The sequence below is a fragment of the Lipotes vexillifer genome, unplaced genomic scaffold (assembly GCF_000442215.2).
Source record: "Lipotes vexillifer unplaced genomic scaffold, Lipotes_vexillifer_v1.1 scaffold1410, whole genome shotgun sequence".
Taxonomy (NCBI): domain Eukaryota; kingdom Metazoa; phylum Chordata; class Mammalia; order Artiodactyla; family Lipotidae; genus Lipotes; species Lipotes vexillifer.
Window position 1 is genome coordinate 84,823 of NW_006795075.1, and position 10,961 is coordinate 95,783.

The following is a 10,961-nucleotide window of genomic DNA, read 5'->3' on the forward strand; positions in this document are numbered from 1 at the left end:
CAAGGGAGGCTCAGAGAAGTCTGAGACTATTAGGGGCAGAGCTGGGGGGATGCCCCATTCCTGTCTCTTAGGCCTAGTGTCTTCCCCTGACATCACACAAGTGGTCTAAATTCCCCTCCCTAAAGGGCAGTCACAGTCTGCGCACAGCGTGGAGCTGGGGGTGTGGGTGGTGACGGGTGGAGGAGGGAATGACACCTCAGGGAAGACCTGTGCTTACCCGGGTGGCTTATGGATGAACGGGTTGTTCTTTTCTGAGGCTGCAAAGTGGAGTCCATCTACCTGAACGTGGAGGCTGTAAACACACATCGGGAGAAGCCTGAGGTAGGTGAGGGACTCTGTGGCCTAAGGTGGCACGTGGTGAAAGCACCCTCCCCTGCAGAAAGGCAGCCCCAGTCCCACAGAGCTTGGGTGTTTCCACCAACAGGTAGAATAACCAGCACCCAGAAATGCAGGAACTGCAGCCCAGACCCGAGGCACCCTAGACACGCACAGCTAGAGCAACCCCGCCTAAAAGGCCTCTGGCTGAGGTTCCCCCAGGCTTGCCTGAGAAGAGGGTCAGGATCCAGGCCTGGCTGAAAGAGGGGAGCCTGGCAGTGAGGGGCGGGGGCTCCACACTGCTGGCTGCTTCCTGCTAATACTGGGTTCTCTCCTCTCAGAATGTGAACGTCACCCCGGAACCTGTGGAAGCCCTGGACACTGTCCCTGCCCACTACTGAGCCCTTTCCAGGAGGTTAAATTGCCTTTGCTCCTGCTTTCTTCTACCCCAGGAGCTCCTGCGTCTGCTCTTGCCCATATGCTTAGGTAACACTAAGCCTCTGAGGAAGTTATGGCCTCTAAGTTGATCCTCAGCGAGAGAGCTCTGCTTCCAGCAAGACCTCAGCAGCTCAAGCCATCCCCGTTCACAGTCACAGCCGAAAGACTGTCTGGCTCTGCATGGAGCTTTGTCTTACTTTCTCAGTTCTTGTTCCCTGAGCAACAAAGGTTCCTCTTTCTCCCTGCAGGAGGGGGAGAAGTGGCCATTGTGAGGCCTCCTTCACTATGCATAAGACCTTGTCTCTGTGATGAGGCCCTGTTCCTGTGGGGGTGGGGATTGTGAAGGCTTTCTAGCGGCAGATTCCTGGGTAGCATTTCCAGAGGTAAGGGGTGCCAGTGGGACTGACCCTTTATGAGAAATATGACTAGGGGTATGAGATCTTCCTTCTCACACAGGAAACTCTGGCACCTGGCTCATCATGTTCTCTGCTCCTATTCCTGCCCCCATCCTGGGGTCATTTCACTTTCCACATGGATAATACAACCAACACCCTGGAGTCCCCAGAACATTATCTCCAGGAACAGTTATCTCCCCTCACCTTCAACTACCCACTCTCCGAATTTTATTATTATTACCTGGAGTTCTACCTCCTCCGTCTTCTTAAATGCAACTGTCTGACCACCTACACCCTCTCTCATTATTTCATCTTTCAATGTCAGTTCAAAACACCTAGCAGCATATCTATCACATATGAGTCACTTCAGTGATATTTAATACCATACTTTTTTTTAGACCTCATTAACATTCGTGTTCATCAATCCCTCCTTTGTTTCCCTGTCCATTAGTCAGAAAGCTGATCCGCCCTTCAGGCTAGAACTGAGGCCCCATCTCTCCCATATAAACATGTTGATCTCTCCCTAAACACAGAAAAAACAGGGAGCACATCCAATTCACTTTGCAGTTTCAACGTTTATTTCTGATACCAAAACTTGACAGCACACAAGAGGGGGAAGAAAGCAATAGACAAGGAACAGCAAATAAATTTATCTTGCATGCCACTTTCAGTCAACAGGATGTGGCTCTCTAGATAGCTGTGTTTAGAAGGATTCTGAGGCTTCAGCCTCACTCAGGGGAAAGACTATTGCAACTGATTAGCAATATCTGTGAACATAAAAAAGAAAAAAAATGTAAAAATCAATGCTATATACCAAATAGTAAGGAACATAAATAACAAATACTGCTTCCCCATACTTCCCTCTGCTCCCCACCACGTGTTTCCTAGGACTCCCAGCTAGAGCACATAAATACATTCCCATGGATTCTGTATCTCCCAATGACCCTAAGTGCCCAATCCAAAGTGATATACCTACCCAACATCTCACTCAACCCAGAAGAAACCGATGGCACCAAAGTTGGCAGCAAAGTTGGCACTGGCTGTACCACCAGGGCCAATAATGGGGCCGGCGAAGGTCTGAGGAAATCTGGAGCGAGCATTCTGGTGGTATCTGGCCCAGAAGGTAAATGGGATTCTGGACCAGGGATCTCCAAAATCTCCTTCCTCGTCCCAGGTCAGCAGCTCAAACTCAATGTCATCCCAGCTCCAGGGCCCAGATACGGCCTCATCTCCAATCCCCATGCGGGTTCTTGCCTCAGCCCGGGCCTCGGCCTCAGCTGCAGCAGCATCCAGAGCATCCAAGGCCTCATCTGCAGCCTCCATGAACTGCGCAGTCCAGTCACGAGGGTCTCTCTTCTGAACCTGAGATGAGGAGTAGAAAATAAGACCCATAATAGTATTAGTTAATATTTATGAAGCACCTACTGTATATTTAGCACCCTACTTTGTGCTATTGTTTATGTAGTAACAACAAATACCATCAATAATGTGGTACCTACCGTGTGCAATACCTAAAATCTCATTCCTGGTCTGGAATTTTCCCAGTCAGTCATAGTTCATCCCTTAACCTATCGAGTCTTGCAGTTCCTCTATTACCTCTGCAATGAATCGCAGCACTTTCATCTTGCTAGTCTCATGGTAGGAACGGAGGCCCCAGAGGAACTCATACTCAGGAGGGTTGCTGTTGGGCACTCGTCTGTAGTCTAGGTACCTTAGAAAGAGGAGAAAGGCCTTTGTTTCTACCCAGGCAGAATGATAGTCCATCAATGCATAATAATCTGAGATTCTGACATCCCAGATTTCAGGTAGCAACTCCCCCCAGTCTCATTCCTAAACACAGATTTACCCTCTAATAATCAGGCCTTTGAATTCCTGTGCCAGTGCTTCTACACAAAGTAGTCACCTAGGCCTGGAGGGTGGCTTGAGTAGGGTCATAGAAAGGACAACACTTAATTTCACCCCCTCTGTCACAGCTCTAGCTCCAAGTGCTTATAATCTTGTCATTGAGTCACAGATAGGCCCATTGCAAAGCCTCAGCTAAGCTCAGCCTTTGGAATATCTACTGTGGGCGTCGTGGACAGGCTCCACTTGCAAGATCACTATACTGCAGGAAAATCCAACCACAAGGAGCATACTCAATAAATACTCCTGTGTACATATGTGTGTGTATATGCATAGGTATAGGTATAGTTAGTATAAGAAATGATCATGGAAAGGGCTTTCTGAGGCTGACCAGCACACAGAATTCATGAAGACCAGACAAAGCTGCTTAGGCGTCACTTACTTTTGCTTTACAAACTCGTAAGTGAGAAGTTTCCTCAGATCTCCAAGGAGGGGATGTCTTACCCTGATAGTAACAAAAAAAAAAAAAAAAAAAGGGGGGATCCATAATCAGACACTATGACATTGCCCAAAGGAAAGAAAAGAGTTTTCCAGCACAGAGGTCAGAGACAAGAGAAGAGGCAGAGAGGTCAGGACTATTTCCCCATCTACCCAGGTCACATCCTTGGGCTCTGTACCTCCCCAAACCAATTCCCTTAGACCACCAGGCTGATGCAATCCTGGGACCATCCTCTGTTGCCAAAGGATGATATAAACAGGCAAGAGATGAGAGAGCCCAATCATACCCAGGACGCAGTCCCATCTTGCGTAGTGCCTCCCAGAGGACAGCTGCAATGGGAGGCAAGGGGAGACAAGGGACGGAAAATGAGCATGGAAAACAGGCGGTAGCCAACCCCCAGCTGCTGGCCCAGCCACTCACCTTCACTGGCACGGTTGCCATTCATGAAGATGACACCCAAAATCACTAAGAGGAGACCCAGCTTGGGTGTGTCTTTGGTCCTAAAGAAGTACAAAAAGAATATATTTTCACCAGTCATTTGCATGAGACACCCCAGGCAGCTTACCCATCTAGCTTCCCCAGTATTCCTCAGCTAGGGGATATTTCTACCCCAGGTCTGCCCATGACCTGCTATGTGACCCTGAATCCTGGACCCTGGCCTACTCGAAACTCCAGGAAAAAAGCATCACTGAGAAAGGCAATGTTCCACCTCCTTTCCCATCTTACGTTCCCAGTATGCCAGCCAGGGACTCAGGGGTACTGATGAGAATATACAGGTGTTCTTCCTTGTCAATTTCCTTCAGCTGAATTCCAAATTTCTACAGGGACAAGAAAACAGACTATGAAATTACAAAATCTAGCATAAGCTACCCCCACTCAGTACTACCCACACTCAGCTACTCCTTCGCCTCCCTGTGAGATTTGCCCTAAACTCCCAGTAGGAATCCCATGAATCTTTTAAATCAAGACTTTCCCGTGATATCTATCAAAAACAAAACCCAAAAAACCTTTCCCCATCATTCTGTTCCTCAGGGCTGCCTTCTCACCTTCTCCAGGACAAAGCATGCGCGTTCAATGATTTCTGGATACACATCAGTATATTCACGGATGATATCCCTCAGCATTTCTGTAGGAGAGAGGAGGGAGGACCTGAGCTGAGCAGGGGCCACAGAGTTGCGACCTCTTTGTCAGCCCTGCCCAGGGGAGCACAGTCAGTGAAAAAGGAAGACTCAACCATGGAAGGATGGGATCGAAGAGGAGGGGACATATAAGCAAAGAGATGTCCACAGGGCACGGGGTGAGGGGAAGAGCAGAGCTCCAGGAGAGGGCACTGGATACCTACCTGAGCGCTTGATGGGCACCTTTGTGTAATCTTTAAGCATCAGGTACTTGACCAACTTATTCGCCTGGGAGGGAAAAAGGAAATCATTAAAGTTATAAGATATTTACAGAACACTTGGTTGAATTATAGATGGAAAGACAACAATGAAAAGAGCAAGGGGTGGGGGGAGAAGTGACTGGGGAGTTACAGTTCTTACTCTTTCCTGAAGAAGGGCCACATCTCGGGGCTGTGAGGCACCCAGGTTCTGTGAGGCACGCGAGTTGGGAGAGGGGCGCAGGTTTGGTGAGGGGCGCAGGTTCTGCCAGTCAGGTGGAACTGGCCAATCGGTGGGGATCCAGTCAGGTGGGAGCGGCCAGTCAGTGGGAAGCGGCCAATCGGGTGGCAGTGGCCAATCAGGGGGTAGTGGCCAGTCGGGAGGGCCTTGCCAATCTGGAGGACCCTGCCAGCCTGGTGGAGTCTGCCATCCAGGTGGAGTCTGCCATCCAGGTGGATTCTGCCAGGCCAATGGGTTCGGCCAGACAACTGGACCAGGCCAGACAATGGGGTTCGGCCAGATCACAGGGTTCTGCCAGATCACTGGGTTTGGCCAGATCACTGGGTTCTGCCAAGCAACTGGGTTTTGCCAGGCTGGTGGGGTCTGCCTAGCTGGGGGGCTCTGACGTGCTGGTGGGGTCTGCCTGGCTGGCTGGTTTTGCCAGCCTGATGGGTTCTGCCAAGCCAATGGGGTCTGCCAGAGCACACTGGGGGGTGCGCCAGGTGGGCTCTGAGTGGTAACTGGAACTGGTGCAGACCTCCAGGTCCCTGGAGCCAGTGGGGCCCGCCTCTGATCCCCACTGCTGCTCTCTTCCACATTCAAGTTATTAATCTGCATCATCAGAGAAAAGGAAGGTCACGGTCACCAACTGTTTCTATGTCCTCACCATATCTATTCCAGGAAGGCCCCCTAAAACCCTCACCTGTAGTGACAGCCTGACCCACTAGCCAATGGTCACCCTGAGTCCTGGGCTTGTCTTTCACTGTCTTCCAGGCAGGAGTTTCATCTCTGAACCAGGCCAGGAGCAACCCAAGGGTGGGGCCTGAGGCTTCTCCTCTTCCCATGTCCACCACTGGCTCTGCTTGTACCACCCTGGACAAATCACTCAAGTCACTTCACCTCTCTGGGACTTAGTTTCCTTCTCATAAAGCTGAAACTATGATCCCTAGCTGGTATGAGGTACCTTGAAGATTTAGTGAGTGAGATAACCTGTGTGAATGTGCCTAGGCCAAGACCTAACACATGGTGGCTACTTTCAAAATGTAAAGTGAATTACATACAGGCTGTATACATTATGTGTCCATGTCTCATCTCCCCATTAGTCTGTGGACACTCAGAGAACAGGAATTAACACTTTCACCTTTATCATCCCCTACAACCTAGTCAAATACAGACAGTTACATATATTCAGTTTTGTTTTGTTTAGAACAAATGAACAACCTCAGAGAAGAAAAGAGAGCACCCAAAGCAAAGTGGAACTAGCAGGGATCTCACCTTGCGGGTCCTCTTGCCCCGAATTATAGTCCTCGACTCCAGATTCTGAGCCTGGGAACCATCTGCTGATGTCTGTGCAGCTGCACCATCAGATTCACAGATACCTGGGCATGGGTCAGCCTCTATGTCAGCCTGGGAAGTGGCTATCTTGGCTTGGTTAACATTCTGGGTCTGGGTATCAGCTACTGGGGCCTTAGTGGTGTCATTCCAAGCCCTGAAGGCTGTTTTGGGCTGAGTGCTGACCATCTCACTGGCACTGAGAGACTGAGAGAAATTGTAGGTGGCATTTGGGCCCACCATAGTAGTGGTATTCTGGGCCTTAAAGGCCATCTCCGACTTGTTGGCAGTTAACTCACTGGTGGTTGCTGCCTGGGAAAAATCATAGGCGGCATTTGGGCCCTTTGCGGGGGCATTCTGGGACTTAAAGGCTGCTGTAGGCGGCGTGTTGGGAGTCTCCTTGGCATTAAGAGCCTGAGAGAAATCATAGGCAGTATTTGGGCCTTTTGTGGTGGCATTCTGGGCCTTAAAAGCTGTCTTAGGCTTAGTGGCAGCTGCTAAAGCCTGCATATCAGCCATCTCACTGGCTGTTGGGGACTGTGAACTCTGAGGACTAGCATTCGGCACGCTGGCAGCTGCTGTGGCCTGGTTGGTAGGCGGAGCCTCTGAGATCTGGATGGCCTCCATCAGGGTCTGCATAAGCAAGGTGCTGTCTTCCACGGAGGCCTCAGCCTGCAAATACAGGGGAAAAAAATTAAATCTCTGGGTCTGCGAAGTGGGGTTGGGAGGACAGGGAAGAGAACATGCAGGGGAGGTGCAGGCGAGCGGTTGGTGCAAAAAGAGGAAGGCTGAGGAAGAGATCTAGCGGCCTCTGTGGGTTAAGGGATAACAAAACTTGTGGTAGGGGCTGAGTGGGGCAGGGGCTAAACAAGGGGTGGGGCCAAATGAGGAGAGGGGGCAAAGTGGATGGGGGGTGCTGATCTAGGAGTGGGGTTAGAACAGGGCAATGCAGAGTGAGGTAGGAGCTCAGGAGGAGGAGGCGGAGCAAGAGTGCCGCCTTGAGGAGTTGAGGAGAATAAGGGGGTCGCAGGGGGTGGGGAATGCTGGAGAAAGGGAGGGTGGAGGCGGGAGGTTGGGGGAGGGGGCAGCAGAGAGCTCTACAAGCCTTAGGACTACGAAAAAAAAGGTTCCTTACCCAACCAGGATTCTCTGGGCAGATTGCCCTGACTACTAACAGGGTCTCCCCTTTCTCTGAGCAGGGACTGATGGCTGAAAAGGGACGACCCCACCCCACCCCCACCCCGCGCCCTTAAACCATGGGAATTTGAAAAATGATGGAATCTAGGCACCAAGAAGGCAAAATCGGATCCAGGCGTCTGGACAGCCAAAGGGGCCCGGGGGAAACTGTTGGCTAAGGAAATGGTGGGGAGGGGAGTGGAGATCTCACCTGGAAGCCGAGGAGGCCCGCACCACAGTCCATTTTCTGAGACATGGTTCTTGTCCCTCTGGCAAGAGCAGAGCCTGGGGGGTGTGGAGGAGGAGTTGGGCGTTACACTACAGAGGGCAAATGCGAAGAAACAAATTTGGGGAGATGGTGGTGTTTGAGGTTTGATTGTGGGGGCGGATGAGGTGCTGAATGTGAGGGGAACGGGCCAGATCGGAGTGCGAAAAGTGAATGGGTGTCCGGATGGAGGTTCTGAATCCCGAGAAGCTACGACGGGGAGAAGCTTCAAATCGGGGTTCAGATGAGTTCTGAATCCAGGCAGATTGCGTTGGGATTCGCATTTGGGAAATTGAATGGAGTTTTCGAATCAGGAGGAATCGTATAACAGTACAGATCGAGGTCGAGAAATCTGTAGAGATTCTGAACGATGGGAGGGGTTCAGAGAGCGAACAGGGATTCTGAATAAGGGAGGTTCAGGTGAGGGGTGTGTGAATCGGGGTTCGGGGAGTGGAAGAGGGATCAGAATCCGGGGTAAAGGGATCGGGATGAAAAATGGGGGGCCCGCACCAGGGGGCAAGATGCCCTGTCTGGGGGCTAATTCTCACCTTGCCTCAGGCCCCAACCCCAACCCCCTCGTTGCCTCCCTTCTTCACGACTCAGAGGATCGGGATTGCAGTGTTCTGCTCTCAGCAGCCGCACCCTCTCCTTGTCCAGGAGAAAATGCCAGCGCGGCAGCTAGGACGACCCCGCCTCTTCGCCTAATATACCACCCACCGCCTCACATGGTTGTACGCATGCGCAAGAACTGACCGACCAAATAAGAGTCCCGCCCGTTTCCCCAACAAAAGCTTCGCCCTGAAGACTATGCTGCGCATGTACAGCGGGAAGCAGTCCCGCCCCTTTGCCAACACACCACCCCACCACCAACCAGGTGGACAGTTTACAGCAGTCCCTCCCCTTCCTCTATATCCCCTCCCCCAAACAGATGCGCTGTGCCTCTAGATCCCACCCCTTGCCCCACACACCGGCCCCCTACCTTTTCCGCAATGCGTCTCTGTTCTACCCCTCCCTCTCAAGGCCCCTCCTGTCAGGTGGGCATGCAACTCCACCCTCTAGTCTAGCAGCACTTAGGTCACTATTAAGGAGGTCTCTGTGTGGGGTCTCTAATTGCAACAAGTGCTTGGCTCCTGCTAAAAATAAGCTCATCCACTTAGGGGGCCTAGGAAAAGGAATGGCCAGAGAGGATACATTAATGGAGGTAGAAAAAGTCTGTGCCTGCCACGTGACTCTACATGATCTTCCCCCCAACCCAACAGCTTCCAGACTCATAAACATTAGCTTCTTTCCTGCCCTTTTGCAGCTCCAGCTATTTATTTTGTGTGTGGAGGCGGGGAGGAGGGGAGGGAAGGGCACAACGTGTACTTCACAGCACGATCTATGCTGGAGCTTGTTTTCCTCTCACAGCAGCCTTGGGAGGTGGATATCAGCATCTCCATTGTACAGATAAAGACGCTGAGCTACAGACATTACATGAACTAGACAAGGACACTGAGCCAGTAAACAGAAAATGCAAAATGTGGGCCTGGGTCTTCCAGACCCTAAAAACCCCTGTTGCGCCATCGCTGGCCCGGGGACTGAGGCACCCTCCCTTCTTCAGCTTGAGCAACAGATCCGCCCCACCTGCCCTGCTCTGTCAGCACCTGTCCCAAGCAAGCAAGTGTTCTGTTCCCTGAGACCTAAGCTCACGCTCTGCATCCCGGAGGGCACAGGTGGAAGTCCCCCGCGCCCCCCTCCCCGCCTGCTCTACGTGGGTCCATCCCGGTGTGCAAATTGCTCCTTGGGGTCCACTCTCTGCTCCGTCAGGCCTCTTTGCTATGAGTGGCACAAACGCTGTCCCTGAGGCCTTTCTGGTGCCTGCTGGAGCAGCCAGGACAATCAGGCACCTGTATGTCTGAGCCATGGCAAGCCTTGATTAAGAGTAAACGTTTGCCCTGCTTCCTTCCAGGGCTGGGCCTCAATTCGTGGGATGGAGTGCTGGACCAGTGTGTCACTAGCTGCATGAGCCCACTCAGGCCACTGGAATTCTCTGAGCCCGGCTTCTCAACGGGAAGCACAAGTAGCACTTACTGGGGTCCTACCCAACAACAAACATGCTGCATTTCCAGAATGACTGGAGAGGCTCAAAAAGGCAGAAAATGATATACAGATGTGAAATGACTCAAATTGAACTGATACTCTCCAAAAATCCAAGGTAGATCTTTGTACACTTCACATTTGTTCTTGCATCAGCTCCTGCCAGGAGCCAACATATGAAAGGAAGCTAATGCTGGGAAGAACTGCAGCATTTGGTCCCCAAGGGCCAACATCAATTCTGCCTGGCTGGATGACTTTCCTCATCTGTTGCATAGCAACCTCCCCTGTCAAGCTGCCTGTTTTTCCTCAGCACTTCCTCTGTAAAGTGTCTGCAGTGGGACGTGATCAGACTCAGGAAAGGTCTGAAACACCATGTTACATGCTTTCTGCTCCCAAATCTGTATTTCCAGTTCTTGACTTGGCTTATGAGTTCTAGATCTATAATCCAACAGACTACCTCACTTCTGCAATTGTCTTGGTATTTTTACTATTAACAGGTCCCATATATCTTCCTCCTCAGCACATTGTGTTTCTCCTTTAGTCATGCCCTTCTCTCTCTTTTAGAGAGATGGATTTTTGTTTGTTTTATTCATTGCTGTATCCCTAGCACCTAAAATGACGCCTGGCATATTTTATATGCTCAAAAAATACTTAATGAATGAATGAATCCCACCATGCACCCTACTGCTTATGCAAGAAACCTGAGAGGCACTTTTTTCTTTCCTGTGATGAATTCACTTACTTTTACTCATTACACAAATAATGCATATTCATCATTAAAATGTCAAACATTACCTAAATATTTTAGAAATTAAGTAGCCATCACTCCAAATCTCATCACCTTGAGATAACTGCTATTAAGATTTCAATGCTACCTTTTCATACATTTTATGCATATATATTCTTACATAAATGGGATTACATTACATATGCCATACTTTAAATTGCATTCTTTTACTTACTGCCTCCCACTTTCTTTCACCTCTATACCCTCATCTGAGACATTTTTTTTTTTTTTTTTTTTTTTG

General features: G+C 50.4%; 1 protein-coding gene across 1 annotated transcript; it reads right to left on the minus strand.

Annotated features, from left to right (window-relative positions):
* Positions 1–1,703: 1,703 nt before the first annotated feature.
* MAGED1 (MAGE family member D1) lies at positions 1,704–8,531 on the minus strand. Its single transcript, XM_007467409.1, has 13 exons — positions 8,406–8,531; positions 7,804–7,877; positions 6,360–7,088; positions 5,028–5,696; positions 4,832–4,895; positions 4,536–4,615; positions 4,216–4,307; positions 3,910–3,989; positions 3,776–3,818; positions 3,433–3,495; positions 2,745–2,859; positions 2,125–2,510; positions 1,704–1,915 (listed from the first exon to the last, which is right to left on the minus strand). Exons 2-12 carry the CDS (start codon positions 7,846–7,848, stop codon positions 2,133–2,135), a joined length of 2,358 nt encoding a protein of 785 aa, XP_007467471.1. The 5' UTR covers positions 7,849–7,877; positions 8,406–8,531; the 3' UTR covers positions 1,704–1,915; positions 2,125–2,132.
* Positions 8,532–10,961: the final 2,430 nt, after the last annotated feature.